The following is a 17,100-nucleotide window of genomic DNA, read 5'->3' as shown; positions in this document are numbered from 1 at the left end:
TCTGTCACACTGCCGAGGTCAAACTGCATGCAGAGGTAGCGTACTGGTATCCGACTTGGCGAGAGAAACCCCTCCTTACCGGACGATGGTGGTGGAGCCCTGCTGCTGCAGCATGCGCAGGGTGTCGGCCTGCAGGGCGGCCTGCTGGTGGCCCAAGGCGCGCACCTGCTCCCGGCACGCAGCCAGCCCCTGGGCCAGCAGCTGCCGCTCGGCCTCCCGGGCCGTCTGCGCCTGCACGCGCGCACCCAGTTGCTGCTGGAGAGGGAGGCCCTTACCCTGCCTCCTCGCGAGTGGAAGGGGGAAGAAGGGCTGACCTTGAGCTGCAGGGCCTGCAGCTGCGCCGCCTCGTGGCGGAAGGCCTCCCCCTGGGAGCGCAGCCGCTCCTCCAGGGCCGCACACGCCTCTGTCCGCTCACGCAGCTGCTCCGACAGCTCCTGCCGCGCCTGGCCCTGCACACACCACACACGCCCCTGTTCTCTCTGTCCACCGAGGCCCCTCGCATATTCTGCCCATTCCTCCAAGCCTCGCAGTCTGTCCTGCCAAGCACCTGGCTGGCCACCCTGTGAGTCCACTCACGAATGACACGCAACTCTGTGATCGTCATCCTCCACAGTGAAGGCCGCTTCCAGAGACCATTCTCCGCTGTCCAAATCTATTCTCGTGCCTCACTTTTGGTCACGTTAGCTCCCTTGCCCTAACCCCAGTCTCTACCCTCGGAAGCCACGCTTGACTCTTACCCAGCCAAACTGCCTTTTTTTCCTCTCGATTTGGGCTAGGAGGTCTCCAGCCTCAGTTTGCTTCCCCTTTCCAGGTGCCACTCCCACCGTCCATGGCTCCGTTCTCTTTCGAGCGGCCTGGCAGCAAGTTCCCTGGTTCTGCCCCACCAGTCATCACCATGGTTGCACACCTTTCTTTGTAGGGACAGGAGTTGCCTACTGTAAGACATCCCACCAGTCAAAACCCAGCTCACACTACCTAATTCTATGACGGACATCTTTCCCTTGGCTTCAGTGGGCACCAGTTATAGACAACCACCGCTTCTAAACTTCACAACCTTGGCTCAAGGGGGGGCTTTCTGCATCTCTGTTCAGCATTACTTTCATTTTCTCCATATTGCCTTTGTGAATTGTTTCACCTATGCTTTGTTGGCACAGTGCCTAAGAAAACAAGGCTATTTTGTCCTGCCCTGACAGAGCAGAATTTGTGTGCTCCTTCTGGTGTCAGGCGTTTCCAGCTGCCTGGTGTGATGGGGAAGAAGTCCAACCCAATTGTTGCCCCCCTAACGTGTCCCAGCTTGAGGTGGACAATGTTCTCGATCTGACTGGACGTTTGTGGAAGGAACTGCTCTCAAGATGAAAGCATCCAGGCCAAACGACGCGGCATTCGGTTCACCGACACTCAACTGCTTGTCACTTTGTGTGGCTGCATTTGTATATTTTTCTCACGGTTTATTGTGGAGCCCAAGTTCGCTCCAATAAACTTCATTAGGTACCAGAACCTTGCATCAGTCCATACATCGTGACAACATTTATCTTGAACTCCGACACTGAGCTTTCCGAGTACAGTTAGTGCCATCAAACAAGCAAAAATTTGAGGATAGGACTTTTTGTAATCATAAAACAGACAGCAAATACGATGCTTTGTTCTCAAGAAAAAAGAAAGCAAGTGTCAAGAAACGCTGTTCTGAAAATTCCGGCAATATGAGCGTTTCACCTCATTCCATTTCACTGACACAGGCTAGGTTTGTGATATTGAGCATCCGCACTGCATCAGCAGCATTCTTGTAAAAAGTCATTTCAGTGATTCATAACCTGTAGGGCCCTGACCTGCAAGAGGTTGCTGGAAGGCTTCAGCTACAGTTGACCATCTGTGTGCCTAGATAGTGCCCCATCGCCAGGCCACCACTCACGGTCATTCCGTGCTTTTTTCTCTCATTTAGATGCGCTTGCCCACTTCGGACCTGGCCACCTAGTCGCCACGCCTTCCTCTTCGGGACAGTGCGGCCTTCGCAAGAGTTCTCCGTACAGATTGGAGACGGGCCAGTTAGTACATAACTTGCAGTGTAGAGCACAAACACAGCACGACAGAACCGCGGCGGGCGTGCCAGGATGGTTGTTCGCAAGGGACGCTGTTGACGACTTGCCCTCAACAGCACGGTGGTGCAGTCACAGTCACAACCGCGGGCATAGAGGAGGAGGAGCCAGCCGCTGCTCATGAGGGCCGGGCTGAACCACTTTTAGGTGTGTGCCAGCGGACTTTCTCCTCCGCTCCGAGTGAAAGCCAACTTGGGGGGGCACTTGTGCGTCACTTGGGGTTCAATATACAGTAGAATCTCGATGATACGATTCTGGGTGATACGAATTTCGGGATGATACGAATTTCTGAAAAGTCCCGGCAAAATTGCATTGTTTGCAATGGGAAAAATTTCGGCTGTTACGAACGGACCTGCGCGGCCCGGCAGATGATACGAACGAGCCGGCGAGGCTCCCGACTGCCGAACAAGCAAGTGACGGCTCTCTCTCCCCATTTGTGACTCTTCTTTCTCCAGAAACGGCCGGGCTGTTGTTTTCTGCTCGCGAAAACGCGTCCCGCACGCCCCATGCGCGCCGCGAAACCTCTCGCACGCTGCGCGCGCTGCGGCCGGCGGCGGCAACATGGCAGCGGCTTCGGCCGCGAAGTGGCACGGCCGCTTGAGCGACAGCTTCTAGCCGCTCTTTAAAATGCCGCTCAAGGCAGACACGAAGTTTCTTGTGCAGTAAAGGAGCTGATAACGTTGGCTAAAACGGTACTATAAAACACCATCTGCGCCGCTAGTGAAAGCGCCCTAAAATATCTGCCGGAGTGCTAAGCCTAAACATTTTGGGCGGAGCGAGCGGGCTGTCTCGAGCGTTTCGCAAGTCGTCAGCGTCTTTTTCTGACCGAGGTAGGAGATACCGCGGGCGCGAAATCGTCAATGCGGCCGTGAAAATACAGCGCGCGCAAAGCTGAGGCGTGCGAATCGCGTGCAAAAACGCCCCATGCGGTTCATGCTTGACTGTTGCGGCGTGTAGCGAGCTTGGACACCGGGAGTGAGGAGACAAGCGCGAAGCTAGGCGAAGCGTTACGCGCTCCAGAAAGGACTGCTTTGTGACGTGGGGGTTTAAAAAAAAGTAGAAAAAATCACGGATTTGTTCATGCTAAAGTAAGAAAAGAAATAAACGAAAACTTTTTTCAGCGCTCAATTTTTTGGTCTGTGTTGGTTCATACGAATTTCGGATGATACGAATATTTTTCGCGGTCCCGCGAGATTCGTATCATCGAGATTCTACTGTATTGGCAGTCGCTGGTATTCTTGTTTCATGTAAGTGTACCTTTTTGCAAACATTCTCACTGCAAGTACATCATTTGCAGTGAGAATATGTAGCAAAAAGACACGCTGGCTGAGCCCCTACTCCCTGCCAAGCCATTTCACCCCTGCGATCCCAAAGAGTTGTGCACTTTCCCAATCCAGAGCCACAATCTGCTCCCCCAGAGGCTACAAGAACCCTCCGTGCCAGGAGTGGCAAGTTCAGGCAGAGTGGGGGGCAGATCCTAGGGCAAGCCCTCTCTCAACCACGGGCGGGACAAAACAGAGAAGGGCTGCCCAGCGGCCGTGGGCGGTGAGCCCCCCGGACACGTTAGCGTGGCCCAGCATGCCAGAATGGCGACAGGCGCACCTGCTGGCCCAGCAGCTTTCCCAGGGCCCCCTCGTGCTCCTCCCGCAGGCGCTGCAGCTCCCGGTCGTGCTCTGCCCTGGATCGCTCCGCCTGCCGCTCGTGCTCGGCCAGGGCCTCCTGGTGGGCACGCTGCTCCTCCGACAGCCGCTCTGCGTGGCCCCCCCATTCCCCGGCCGGGGCTCACCCTCGATGCCACCTTCGCAGCACAGCTGCTGCCACCAAGCGCAGCAGCCACGCTGGGCAGCAAGTCCTACTGTTCGCACTGCTGCCGGGCACGGCTTTACATTAACCCCCTCAAAATCATCTGAACCCAACCGTTGTGTGCTCAGAGTTCACCTGGGAGGTGAAAATCACTGCTCGCACATGCCTACCATTTAGCGCAGTATACAGACCACTTATAACGTACATCATGGGAGCCGCAAAAGTCCACACTAAAGTGGTACCGCACTATAAACAAAACATGCGCGAATCTAACCACGTCGTAGCCTACCTCTCAAACAACTCTTTCCTTATCGTCACTCAAACATACGGCACTGAAATAAAGAGCCACGGTCTATATATTTTTTTTTCTTTTTTTTCGCACGAGCCACTGCTGCAGGATCTTACAAACCACAAGCGCAGTCTTACGAACAGCGCATACGGCTGGCATTTCCTGGCGCCTACGAACTGAGCGGATGCCGCGGCACAATGTGATAAACGCAAGCACGATTTTTTTTTTCCCACCCCACTTTGCGCTTGTGATGCCGAAGGCAGTTGCTTATCAGCACAACATACAGCTAGTGGAAACCTACGGCGTCGCAGCTCACGATCTCCAGATGCTCAAAAAGGGAAAGGGGCAGCTGCTTATCTGCACAATGTTCAAATAGAACAACTTAGCGAGCATGCGGAGGACGGGGGGCTCACTATCTTTGGAGGTGTGTCAAGCAATGGCAGTTGTGTTTATCACGTGAGTGCAAATGGAACATGCAAACTAAAGGGTGCCTATTTTTTTCTTTTGCGTGTGGGAAATAGAGGAGAGCAGGGAGTGCGCACTGCGTCAGATGGCTGATTCCATCTTTTTTATTACAGTGGAATCTCGGTGATACGAATTCCGTTGATACGAATGTCGTTGTGATACGAATTTTCGAAATTCCCCGGCCAAAATGCATTGTGCGCAATGTAAAAAAATTCGGATGATCCGTACGCATTTATCACTCCGGTGCGGGTGATACGAACACGCGAGCAGACGACTGCGGCGTGGACGGGAGGCAGGGAGTGTCGGTGCGGCCGTGCGGCCTTGGTTGTGCGCGGGCACAAAAGCATCAGTCCTCCCCCATTGACGGTAATCCTCCTCGTGGGGAGGTGCTGTTCCGAACGAACCGAACGTTTCGCCCTCTCGACGCCTGTTCTTTCTCCCTCCCTTCTTTTATCTCCCGCTGCAATCTCTTCTCTCCGTACCTTTCGTTTCCGCTGGCTGCAGCTCGGGTGCCTCTAGCTTCCTTTTTTTTTGTATTCTACTTCTTGAATAAACCGCGGCAATCAAGCGTTCCCTCATTTCTGACAGCGAATACCCTCGCCATTTTGCCTTCTCCGCATTCCTCGCTTCCGTCTATGCCCCGCGCTCTACCTATCCTATTGTCGCTTTGCCGTGTTGCCTGCGCCACTTGCGCGTCGATTATGTTGAAGCGTGAACCGTATGGAGCGTTTTCTGCTCACGAAAACACGCCGCACACGCCACAGGCGCGCTGATGCCGCCGCGAAGACCTTAGCCGTGAATACCACCCGCATGCTGCGCGCGGCGGCAACATGGCGGCGTCACCGGCCGTGAAGTGGTGCGGGTAGCTCAACCGACCGCTTCTGATCGCTCTTTAAGATGCCACTTAAAAAACAAATAAGTTGCTTGTACAGTAAAGGAGCTGATATTGTGGGCGAAAATGACACTGCAAAGCGTCGTCCGCGCGGCTAGGGAAACCGCCAATGAAATATCCGCCACCGTGGTAAGCCTAAGCATCTCCGGCGGGTCCAGCGGGATGTCCGGAGCGCTTTCAAACTGCCGCCATGAAGAGCGCGCCTCCCCATGGAGCAAGTCGGCAGGCTCCTCCCACTGCCGCGCGCGTCGCGCATCATTTTCCGAGCGAGGTAGAATCTGACGCAGGGGCGAAATCGTCGACGCAGTCGTGAAAATAACGCACGCGCAACGCCGACGCGCACGAATTGTATGCAGTTCACGCTTGAGTTCGTGTGCGTGCGTCGCGTCGGCGGTGAGCGCGCGTTCTTTTGACGCCTGTGTCGACGATTTCGCCCCCGTGTCAGATTCTACATTCTACCTCGCTCGGAAAATGCTGTGCGGCAGTAGGAGGAGCCTGCCCACTTGCGCCAATAGGGAGGCCGCAGTTTGAAAGCGCTCGCAGCAGCTGGCTGGGCCACCTCCGCGGCGGATATTTGGCGCGGATGACAATAGTGCAGTTTTCTTTCACACTGTCAGCTCCTTTACCGCATGAGCAATTTAGTTTACATCTTGAGCTGCGTTCTAACAAAAGGTTAGAAGCGGTCGCTGAAGCTAACTGCACCTCTTCACGGCAAGAGCCGACGCCATGTTGTTTTCTCGTTTTCCGATATGAATTTTCGGGTGATACGAATATTTTTGCCGCCCCTTGAGATTCGTATGACCGAGAGTCCACTGTATTTACTTAATTTTTTTTCTTTCTCACGAACCTGAAATGATGTCCCAGCGGGTCAGCGGACCCGCCAAAAATCCCCACTGTAAATGGTGCTGTGCTCCAGCCAACTGTGTTTTAAGTGTTACGCTTATGCATGGAGTTCTACGGGAGGCAAACTGGTGCCCACAAAAACCCGCGTTATATCCGGTCCCGCACTATAAACGGTTACGTTATAAATGATGTACACTGTACAAGAAAATGCTTAAGAAAGAAAGCGGGCACATTCAAGTTGACCACTGCGTCAATTAACCCCACCAGCACTGAATGCACTCGTCACGCTCATACTCCCCCCCATCCCCCCCGACTGCACCAGCAAGGAACGGGAGTGGCTTCGCAACGACGACGAATGGGGCTGGCTGGTAATGCACCATCTTCCACTGCGCTAGGTGCTACTGCGACAATTAGACGGGGCCGTGCCTCATCCTGTTGTCGTGGTTCCCGATGCTGCTTGCAAGGCAGCAAAACCCCGACCCGAAGTGAGACCGTGCCACGGCCAACAGGGGTTCCCCTCAGGGGCTCACCCTGCAGGGCCTGCAGGTCGGTGCGAGCCTGCTGGCAGGCCTGGGCGTGGCGGTCAGCCCGGCCCTGTGCGCGGCGCATCTGCTCCTCGAGGGCGGCCCTCTGGGTGTGCAGCTGGCTCTGCCAGTCGTCCCGGGCGGCCGAGTGGCGCGCCTCGCACTGCGCCAGGGCCTGCGCCTGCTCCTCCCGCTCCCGGCACGAGGAGGACAGCTGCTCCCGCACCGCCGCCAGCTCCCGGCCCAGGGCGTCTCCGTGGGCCCGGGCCTGCACACGGGACAGGCGCAGGGGTGATTAGACTACACTACCCGCAGCCATGAGGCCGACCAACTGGGGGCCTTTGACGAGCCCCGAAATCTCAACACACCTTCGCTTTGCGTCCCCATCAGAAAAGGGGCCACGCCGGCACACGGGGGATTGAGTCCAACAGGAGGAAAAGGGCCCTCGTCAGTGGCAGGCGGCAAGAAAACCTCAGCCACTCGGCCAAGAGGTAAAACAGCACGTCTCCTTGAGCCCTAAAGCACAGCGGCAGTGTTCAAGGCAAGCCAGTGCTGAGTGCAACAGGAAGCGCCAGGAAATGGGAGTGCAATGTGACGACTCCTTTCAAAGGTTTCAGAAACCTCAATGTCTCTCCCCACTGAGGCTTACTTCAATTTTCCAGGTAGCTCATCATCACAACTTGTGGGGATCCTAGTGTCGCTATGGTGGTTTCAGCAAGCTGGTAGCCGCTATTTTGGGTAGCCGGCACGTCATGTGAGCTGTGACCTCTCCGTGACCCCGTGCAACGCGCCGAACCGGCTCACCGCGAGGGGGAAGGAGGACCTCCTCTCCTCCCCCGAGCCGACGAGCAGCCCGCAAGAGCGTTCCATGGGGACTCTGTGGAGCCCTGATCGGTCACAAGGCAAGCCTCCCCCGCTCCCGCGGCCGTGATGACAGATATCGATGTCCGAGTCCCGTGGCTTGAGTGAACGAATGGTCACTGTCTCCCGGCAAGCGACAGTCGTGTTGTCTGGTCTATGCCCTGTAATAAAGCCTCACTTGGGATTGCCGGAGCCTGTCTACCGCACGTGAGCACCCACCCGTGCGTGAGACTTCGGATTACGCACGGGCTAGTGTACGGCGCGTAGCACTTTCTCCAGCGAACCTAGCTGGGGTCCTCTGCTATCCCGTACGTTAGCCCACAACCTTCAGAAAAGTCCCCTTGGAGAACCCTCATATCAGATAGAGTCTGCTCATTCCTGATGAGTGAAGAAGAAAAAGAGCCAGGTTGGGCTAGCACCCTGCAGCCTCCAGAGGCCACCAAGCGGTGTGGCTCAGCCGGAAAGGCCCCGTGAGCCAGTTTCTTTGGCCAGACATCACTAGTGCTGCGCAAAGGTTGCACGTGCAGTTTGGGCACCATCTACATACATCGTCCCTCTGCACAAGCGCACCCAGCAACCTAAGCCAGCTGCAAGCTGCGTGAACTGCACGGTGAGTTGTTGCACGCGATTCGTGCACGGTATTTTCACGGCCGCGTTGGCGATTTCGTGCCTGCGGTGGCTCTTCTCCTGCACAAGCAAGTGCGTTTGTGCCTTGAGTAGAATTTTAAATAGCGGTTAGAAGCTGTCGTTGGAGCTACTGCACTGCACCGTGGCCGGTGCCGCCAGCATGTTGCCAGCGCCTGCCGCTCGGCACGCACAGTGCGGGTGGTTTCCACGGCGGCGTCAGCGCGCCTCTGGCGTGCACGGCGCATTTTCGCTTGCAGAAAATTAGAAAACATTTCATGCGATTCACACTTTCGTTGAGGGCGAACGTGTTGCGTTCGGTAACTTCTTGGGGGCTTCCAACACTGGTTTCCCCTATTCTAAAACTGTGTGGGCAGGCCCCGAAGTGGTTTTCTCTGACTGGTACTACTTGATTGAAAAATTCCCTGACAATGTCCCGACTTTTGCCGGTGGCTCAACATTCCCTGAATTTTCCCTGTTTTCCCGGTTTTCCCGGTCGCTAGACACCCTGCTTATCCTTCTAATTATCTCTGTCTCATCATTCGGATCCGGGGTCACTACTTGTAACAGGACCAAAAGCAGCGATGCATTTTTTTGTTTTTATACGAATTTAATTTATTTCTATTTTTGTTTTATACGCAGCTGTCCCGGCTGCATGACTGCCCCATGACCACATGACAGGATTGGTGCCAGCATGGCTCTGGCTGCAGTCCCAAATGGACGTGGACAGCTGGGGCTCATCCTTTGTACATCAAAACGGATCTCTAAGCAGAAACAAAGGTGACACTGCTTACCTATTTGCTGCGGCAGTAAATCTCGGCCTCTTTATGCAGACACTCTGCAAGTGTTGTCCCACGCTGCCTGTGCGAGTAATCAGGCCCCAGCTCCCTTACGACTGGTGCCCGACTCGCATGCATAACGGTGGGACGGCCGACAACCGAGCTGGCCAAGCTACTTGCCTCTGCGAGCGCCGCCTGGGCGTCCTGCAGCTCCTGCTGCTTCTGGCTCAGCTGCCGCTTGAGCTCCCCCAGGCGGGCCTCGCTCTGGCGCAGCAAGGACTCCAGCCGGTCCGTGCACTCGCGCGTCTGCTGCTCCAGGCGCTTGGAGAACTCCTGCGCACGCACCCGGCGGCAACCGTGCACTGGGCCCCCACTCCCCGGGCACTGCCCCTCCGCAAGGGGCTGCTCTGAAGCAATGAGAGCTGCTTCCAGCCAACACATCCTCAAGGCCGGGGCTCTGCTACTCCGTCTAGACACACATCAGGCCGTCATGCGGATGTGGCAGGGCAGGCATCAGCAGCCAGGTCCCAAGCGTAGGCACTGTGGAAGGCCCGCTTATAACCTCTGGTTAAAATCTCTGGAAGGCTTCGAGACCTGCTGTCTAAGTACACTCCAGACGAGTCAAGCTGCCATAGCTCCTTTCAGGCTCACGCACACCGACGGCACTAAAGAAAAGAAGTGGGGCTTTAAATGGCCGCAGCACTGGTGCACACACGCCCACGTCGATTCAGCCAATCGGCTTCTATAGGCCTGGCGGCGGATACCCCAGTATGCCCCTCGCACTTAGTAAAAACCACCAAAAGCACTGCACGCAACCATTCCAAGTGTTCCTCACTGGTGTTCGCTAGCGTCACTAAATAAGCTACGCGTAAGAGTACCATCACTTTGTGCACCCGGACGCGTCTGGGGGCCACTTTGTTTCTGGCTTGCAGTGTTGCCATCCCTGCGGGGGGTAGGGACCGCATGGTGACCTATAGGGAGATAATCAACCATTACAGATTAGGGAGGGCCAGATATCCCGCAGCTCATCGCACCTTGGGAAAGTGGCAGTCAGTAGCATGGCGTCTACTTCAGTCCTACACTTTTCCGAACCCGGTGACGTACAGTCATTGTTACCCCGGTCTATACGAAAATAGGTGTAAATTATGTTCAGCAAGGGCCGACCTTGAACACATTTTATGGGCCTGCCCCCTTAAGGTGAACACCACACCTCAAGCACTAGACATCACTTCCTCAGAGCAGTGGGAGACCGTGCTGCTCAGTTCAGACCCGGGCGTTCAACTCCGGGACGTCCAGATGGCCGAAGACGCCGCCAGGGAGCAAGGACTCCTGGCCGCCGTCTGAGGGGGGAAGAATGAATGGGACTCCCATCTCACTTCTTCCCTTACCCCCGTCTCGGGCTCAATAAAGTTATGCACTCACTCACTTACTTGCCATCCCTGCCAACGAAACTGTGCCGACGGGCGGAGTGCGACCTCTAGCGTCCGTGCAGCCGACGTCCGAGACAGACAGACAGACAGACAGACAGACAGACAGAGACAGACAGACAGACAGACAGACAGACAGACAGACAGACAGACAGACAGACAGAGGTGCCCAAAAACATACGGCTGCGCCCATATGAAAACAAATATCACGTGGTGCCGACCGACCAATGAAAATCCTAGCGGCACATAACAATGAGAGAAAAGAGTGCCGATACTCTAAAAGCCCTTATTTAGTGATGCTAGTATTCGCCGTGCGCGACTGGCACAATACCATATGAATACCTTCCCAGGCGCTCAATTCACAAATGCCAGCTTTTTCCTAGACTCTTGCTCCTCTGCAGAGAAGGCCATTAGTCTGTGCTGACAAACCCTACACACAACAAACCCCTACGTCTTTTAGATGCGAAGCGTCTTACGGTCGACCACACCTCCACTGCACATGCGCGTCTCTCCTCCATTCTCAAGGCCGCACAGAGCAGGGCACGAGCATCCCGAACTTCATGATGCTCTCGCAACTCGCAACTGTGTCAAGACGTCCTGGCATCCCGCGTGGAGCAACCGCTGATGTGTGCTGCCTATCAGCAAGTCCACGAAGTGGTGTGCCGCAGGCAGCACAACCGGATGCGCCATCTCGTATGGAAGTTCGGAGTGCTGCAGACGTCCCTTGAGTCGCAGCACCCCGTCATCATCCCTGAACACCTCCAAATTTCGCAGGGCGGAGGCTTGATCGGAAGTCCCCTCGTGCTCGAGCCGGCCAATCATGCTGCCAAACGCCTCTTCTTGTACTTGGCGGAGTAGTAGGAGCCGGGACTCTCTCAGTTCTTTTGCGCTAAGCGGGCCCCTCCTCTTCTCAGCATTTGGGTTGCAGTTGTTGACGAAACGCCGCAGCCAAGCTGTGACCCGCAGCAGGCGACTCAAGCTGCTATGCCTGCCTATTGGTACCAGCTGGTGAGTCGCAACCGTCTTGGCGTGGCTCACTGTCAGCGCTGCTGATCTCTCCTCTTCGGGAACCTGAATGGGCGAACCCGTGGGTGTCTTGGGCCAAGAGGAGGCCAGCCACGTCGGTCCCGTCCACCAACTTTCACAATCTTTTAGCTTGTCCGGAGCAACGCCTCGAGTTAGCATGTCAGCTGGGTTTTCACTGCCCGGGCAATGTCTCCAGTCACTGGGTGCTGTTTTCTCTTGAATCTCCATGGCGCGGTTTGCCACAAAGGGCTTCCAGCGACTAGCCGACCCTCTTATCCAATGGAATGCGATCATGGAGTCTGTCCACAAGTTCAATCGGCTCAAGGATAAAGCCAGTACCCGCTTCAGGTATTCGGGCGCCCAGCAGCACACCTAGAAGCTCCAGTCGCGGCAGCGACAGCGCCTTCAAAGGAGCAACACGTGACTTAGCCACGACAAGCGTCACAGTCGTTTCCCCATCCCTTTGGCTTCGCAGGTAGGCAACAGCTCCGTAAGCCTGAGGGCTCGCACCAGTAAAAATATGGAGCTCGTCCCCTTCGGCATGGCAGACGTAACGACGCGGAATAGAGATCTCCTCTAGATGGTGAAGAGCTTCGACCCATTGGCTCCAACTTTCACTCAGGTCCTTTGGAAGCGGTGCGTCCCAGTCAAGTCCAAGCGCCCACAATTTTTGGAACAGCATTTTCACGATTATTGTCACAGGACCCAGAAGACCAAGAGGGTCAAAGATTCTTGCCGATACCTGCAGGATGAAGCGCTTAGTGTTGCGGTTGATGGTGAGGAGCTCTAGCGTGGTTCCGAGGCAGAATTTCAGTGCATCGTTGCTTCTGTTCCACTCGAGACCCAACACTCTTGTCACCGGCGATGCGGAGGCTTCGGTTTCAGACGATGGGTTTCCTACTCCATCTCTGTGGAACTTTTGCTGCATGATTTCACTGTTGGAACTCCACTTCCGTAGCTTCATCCCTGCCGATCTGAGTATATGCTGCGCCTCCTGGTAGAACTTAGTTGCCCTCTCGAGAGTGTCAGCGCCGGTAATTAGGTCGTCGACATGAAGGCAGCTTTCCAGAACCGTTACATTGTCACAAAGGTCCCCTGCAACTGTACTCAGGTGATGCTTAATAGTAGCAGCCAGCATGAAAGGGCTGCAAGTTGCGCCGAAAGGCACGCGCGTCATGCGCCACCCAACGATATCCGGGTCCTTCGCGTCATCTGTGGGTGGATTAGCATACCACAAGAAACGGAGGGCGTCACGGTCGTCCGGCTTGATACCTATCTGTACAAACGCCTTCTCTATGTCAGCAGTCAGTGCAATGACATGGCAGCGAAAATTGAGAATCAGCTGCAGGAGATCAGGGTTTAGGTTCGGGCCGGTTGACAGCGCATCATTGCGTGACCAAGATCCTTGTGCTTTAGCAGAGGCATCGAACACGATTCGTATCTTTGTCGTTGAGCTGTCAGGCCGGTAAACAGCACGATGAGGCATGTAGTAGACAGGTCTGGATTAGACTTGGACTTCACTCTCAGGAACCCTTTCTGCGTAGCCTTTGTCTATGTATTCCCTGAGCGCTTTGTCGTGTTGCACCAGCCTGTCGGTGTTAATGCCTAGCCGACGCGTAAGCTTGAGCAGGCGCTGTCTTGCTACAGTCTCGTTAGTTTCCAGCTGCCGGTTCAGGGGCTTCCAAGGGAGGCCGGCCTCGTAGCGACCATCGATAAATGCAAGCGACGAAATGAAATCCTCTCGTACCTTTTCATTTTCGCCTCCTCGGCCGCAGTTCGTTTCTGTGATGCCAAGGCTCTCTAGCTCCCAGAAAGCCCGAAGCTCCGTAGAGAGGTTGGGCTTCTGCTGGGTGACGACTGTACGGAGAACGACAACAGCAGAGCTCGTGACCACGGAGGATGGTTGAAGCGTCCATCCGAAATCAGTTTTCACCGCCACCAGGGATCCATGTAACTTGCGAACTTCGCCACTCACTATCTCCCAATAGTAGTCGGCACCGATGAGGTCGTCGATCTTTTCCGAAATCCAGTCCCCGCTCCCCTCCAGACACCCCCCTCCTCCTCTACGTCTGCACACCAGACGCCTTCCCGCAGTTACACACCGCCGTCGCGCTCCGGGCCCGGGCATCCTCCTTTCCCTCTTCGTCTGGCATGCTGCCAGCGCGTCCGCTCGGGGCAGCTGTTCTGCTGTTATTTTGCCGTTCCGGTGCGGTTTGGGTCGGTCGTCTGGTGTCTGCTTTGGGGGGAAGCCAAACTGCTCTCCAGGAATCTTCAACACATGGTGTGCATACACTTGAAGTTACAAAAAATTCCGTGGTTCGTTACATCGAGGGTTTCGTTACATTGAAGTCCGTTACATCGAGGTTTAACTGTATTACTGTCAGAGCGCGAACCTGACGATTGAAAATCGTTTGCTAGTTCCCCATTCACGCCCTGATAGCAAAAAACAACCGCTGGTGCAGAGTAATTACGAGTTGCACGCATTCTTCGTTGGTAGCAGTGACGCACGATGACCACGCCCCTTTTCCACACCCAGGTGATTCAAAAGCGTGTCAAAAATCCCGTTTCCGTAGCAAAAATGAAAACAAAACTGATTTTGAAAGGCCATTTTCTGATCTAACTCCGAACAGCTTACTTGTTCGAGAAACGCCTGGAAGGCTATGAAAAGGCGCTCCCATAAGTATCGATCAAATTGATCGATTTTGATAGGCGCGGTAGCGAGAGAGTTAAAACAGCTTCCTTTAATTTTTATATAAACTCTGTGAAACTTGTCAGCCTTGCTGCTTTTTTCCCAGATTTCAAATATGCCATTATTTTTTGAGTAAGTCAATCAGTTATTAATATAATTAGAGACAGTTAGAAATTCTTGGACGAACAATACACGAAACAGTGTTAGTCATAAAACTGTAATCTTTATATTTTCCAATACTATGATCCCTGGTGAGTTCAATAAGAGGATCGGTTTTTTGGTGCACTGCTTGGAACTAATTTGACACCTAATTAAACATTGGTGGCACCAGTGGCAAGGAACCATTTCGAATGCCCATTTCAAACACCAAGGTTTAATGAGCGGTAAAGTTAGTTCCAAGCGGGGCATCAAAAAACCGATTCGCTTATTGCACTCATCAGGGTTCATACAGGGTGTCTAGCAAATTGCCTAATTCAATTTCCCTGACTTTTCCATGTTTTCCATGACCATTTTAAACGAAATTCCGACCTATACAACAGGCGCCATTCTGTGTAAGTGGTCCGTGAAGCATATAAAAAGCATATACAAAACACATTCTATCGTAAGGAAAAACACATTAACTTCAGTTTGTTCAGTTTGAGGTTTGCTTGCCTTCTGTTACGGCTTCAGAGAGTTTATTTCATTTTGCGGGATAGAGGCTTCAAGTTGCGCTTCAGCGAGCACCTATTGCTTTTTTTTTTTATTGTCTTGACTCGACATGCGACGTGAACCGCATGGTGCGTTTTCGCACGCGATTTGGGCGCGTCGGCGTTGCGCATGCGATTTTTTGACGCCAGCGTCGAATCGCGCGCGCGGCAGCTTCTGTCTCGCTCAGAAAATGACGCGCGTCGCGTGGAAGGAGCCTGCCGACTTGCGCCAATGGAGAGCCGCACGCCTCATGGCGGCAGTCTCGAAGCTCTCGAGACAGCCGGATGGCCCCGCCAGAGATGTTTAGGCTTACCACCCCAGCAGGTATTGCATGGGCGCTTTCACTAGCGGCGCGGATGACGTTTTATAGTAACGTTTCCAACCCCATTATAAGCTCCTTTACCTCACAAGCAACTTCGTGCGTGCCTTGAGTGGCATTTTAGAGAGTGCTTAGAAGCGGTCGCTCGAACTCCCGTCACCAGTTCGCGGTCGACGCCGCCGCCATGTTTCCGCTGCCGGCAGCACCGCGCGCAGCGTGCAGGCGGTTCCGCGGCGGCGTCAGAGAGCGTCTGTGACATGCGCGGTGCATTTTCGCGAGCAGAAAACGCCCCACGCGGTTCACGCCAAACCATGTCATGTTCCTTTTCGATTAGGTAATTCTGGCTCCTGATGTCGTAAGAAAGAAGTTCTTTCAAGATTAGCTCCAAAAAAGCACTGACGCTGAATTCGCTGAAAAAAAAGCGCGTTGTGCGTGCGATTTGGGCACCACCTACATCGCCCTTCTGCGCAACTGCAACCAGTAACAGCTAGCTGCGAGCTGCGTGAACCGCACGGCGAGTTTCTGCACGCGATTCGTGCGCGGTATTTTCATGGCCGCGTCGACGATTTCGTGCCTGCGGTGGCTCCTTTCCTGCCCAAGGAAGTGCGTTTGTGCCTTTAGTAGCATTTTAAAGAGCGGTTAGAAGCGGTCGTTGGAGCTACCGCACTACTCCGTGGCCGGTGCAGCTGCCATGTTGCCGGCGCCTGCCGCTCGGCACGCACCGTGCAGGTGGTTTTCGTGGCGGAGTCAGCGCGCCTCAGGCGTGCGCGGCGCGTTTTTGCTTGCAGAAAAACCAGAAAACGTATCATGCGGTTCACGCTTTCGTAGCGCGGGAACGTGTTGCGTTCGGTAACTTTTTGGGAGACCCCAACACTGGTTTCCCCTATTCTGAAACTGTGGGCAGGCCCCGAAGTGGTTTTCCCTGACTGGTACTACTTGATTGAAAATTCCCTGACAATTTCCTGACTTTTCCCGGTGGCGCAAAATTCCCTAACTTTTCCCGGTTTTCCCGGTTTTCCCGGTCGCTAGACACCCTGTCATAGTATTGAATACAGCTTTATGACAAACAATGTTTTGTCTATTGTCCTCCAAAAATGACTAAATGTCTCTAATTATCCTAATAACTAATTGACTGACTCAAGAAATAATGGCATATTTCAACATGATATTTGAAATTAGTGGGAAAAAAGCAGCAAGACGCAAATTTCCCAGAGTTTACTTACGAATTAAAGGAAGCTGTTTTAAGAGCAGTGTCCCCCCTTAAAGGGGTCCTGAAATGCCTTCCGCCGATGCATGGATGTACATGTAACCAAATAAAGCAATGTATTAGCAATCTCCTCCTGCAAGAATTTTGTTAAAGCGATGAGTATTAGCTGAGAAATCGTAAATCAAAAACCGCGAATTATCGTCGCGCCGTATTTCCTCCTCCTTTCAACTGTTTCTTCGCTGTTGGCCTCCCCTCCCATGATGCTCCGCTCCTCAGCGGTGACGTACTTCCGCTATTGCGCTCCGACAGACTGCCGTCTGCTACGGGCCAGCTCTTTCGGCTTTTTCATCTCTGTAGACACCATGGACACAGGCTGGAAAAGCGAACGAATGACCTGGCCGCATGTGTGCGGCCTGGCCTTGCCCTTTCGCGGTGTACGTAGCTGCAGTTGGTATCGCCGGCGAACTCGCAGCCGCGTGGGGAGAATCGTGCGCTCGTTCTCTTTGGTGCACCGCGCACTGTTTATCCAAAAAGCGCGGTCTCAGATGTGGCCCCGCTGGTGCCGGGTGTTA

General features: G+C 54.2%; 1 protein-coding gene across 3 annotated transcripts in view; it reads right to left on the bottom strand.

The window, feature by feature from the left end:
* Positions 1-17,100, bottom strand: part of LOC144168709 (uncharacterized) — a 191,867-nt gene that overhangs the window by 82,613 nt on the left and 92,154 nt on the right. For all 3 annotated transcript variants that reach the window (XM_077697655.1, XM_077697654.1, XM_077697653.1), the window contains exons 11-15: positions 9,354-9,506; positions 6,916-7,177; positions 3,696-3,844; positions 315-449; positions 80-231 (exon numbers count right to left, since the gene is read on the bottom strand). In XM_077697655.1, coding sequence (XP_077553781.1) covers positions 80-231; positions 315-449; positions 3,696-3,844; positions 6,916-7,177; positions 9,354-9,506 — 851 coding nt within the window. The remainder of the gene's footprint in view (positions 1-79; positions 232-314; positions 450-3,695; positions 3,845-6,915; positions 7,178-9,353; positions 9,507-17,100) is intronic.

The sequence above is a fragment of the Haemaphysalis longicornis genome, unplaced genomic scaffold (assembly GCF_048455015.1).
Source record: "Haemaphysalis longicornis isolate Haplotype H1 unplaced genomic scaffold, Haemaphysalis longicornis Haplotype H1 scaffold_2, whole genome shotgun sequence".
Taxonomy (NCBI): domain Eukaryota; kingdom Metazoa; phylum Arthropoda; class Arachnida; order Ixodida; family Ixodidae; genus Haemaphysalis; species Haemaphysalis longicornis.
Note: the sequence above shows the minus strand (reverse complement) of the source record. Positions and strands in the feature narration are given on the sequence as shown.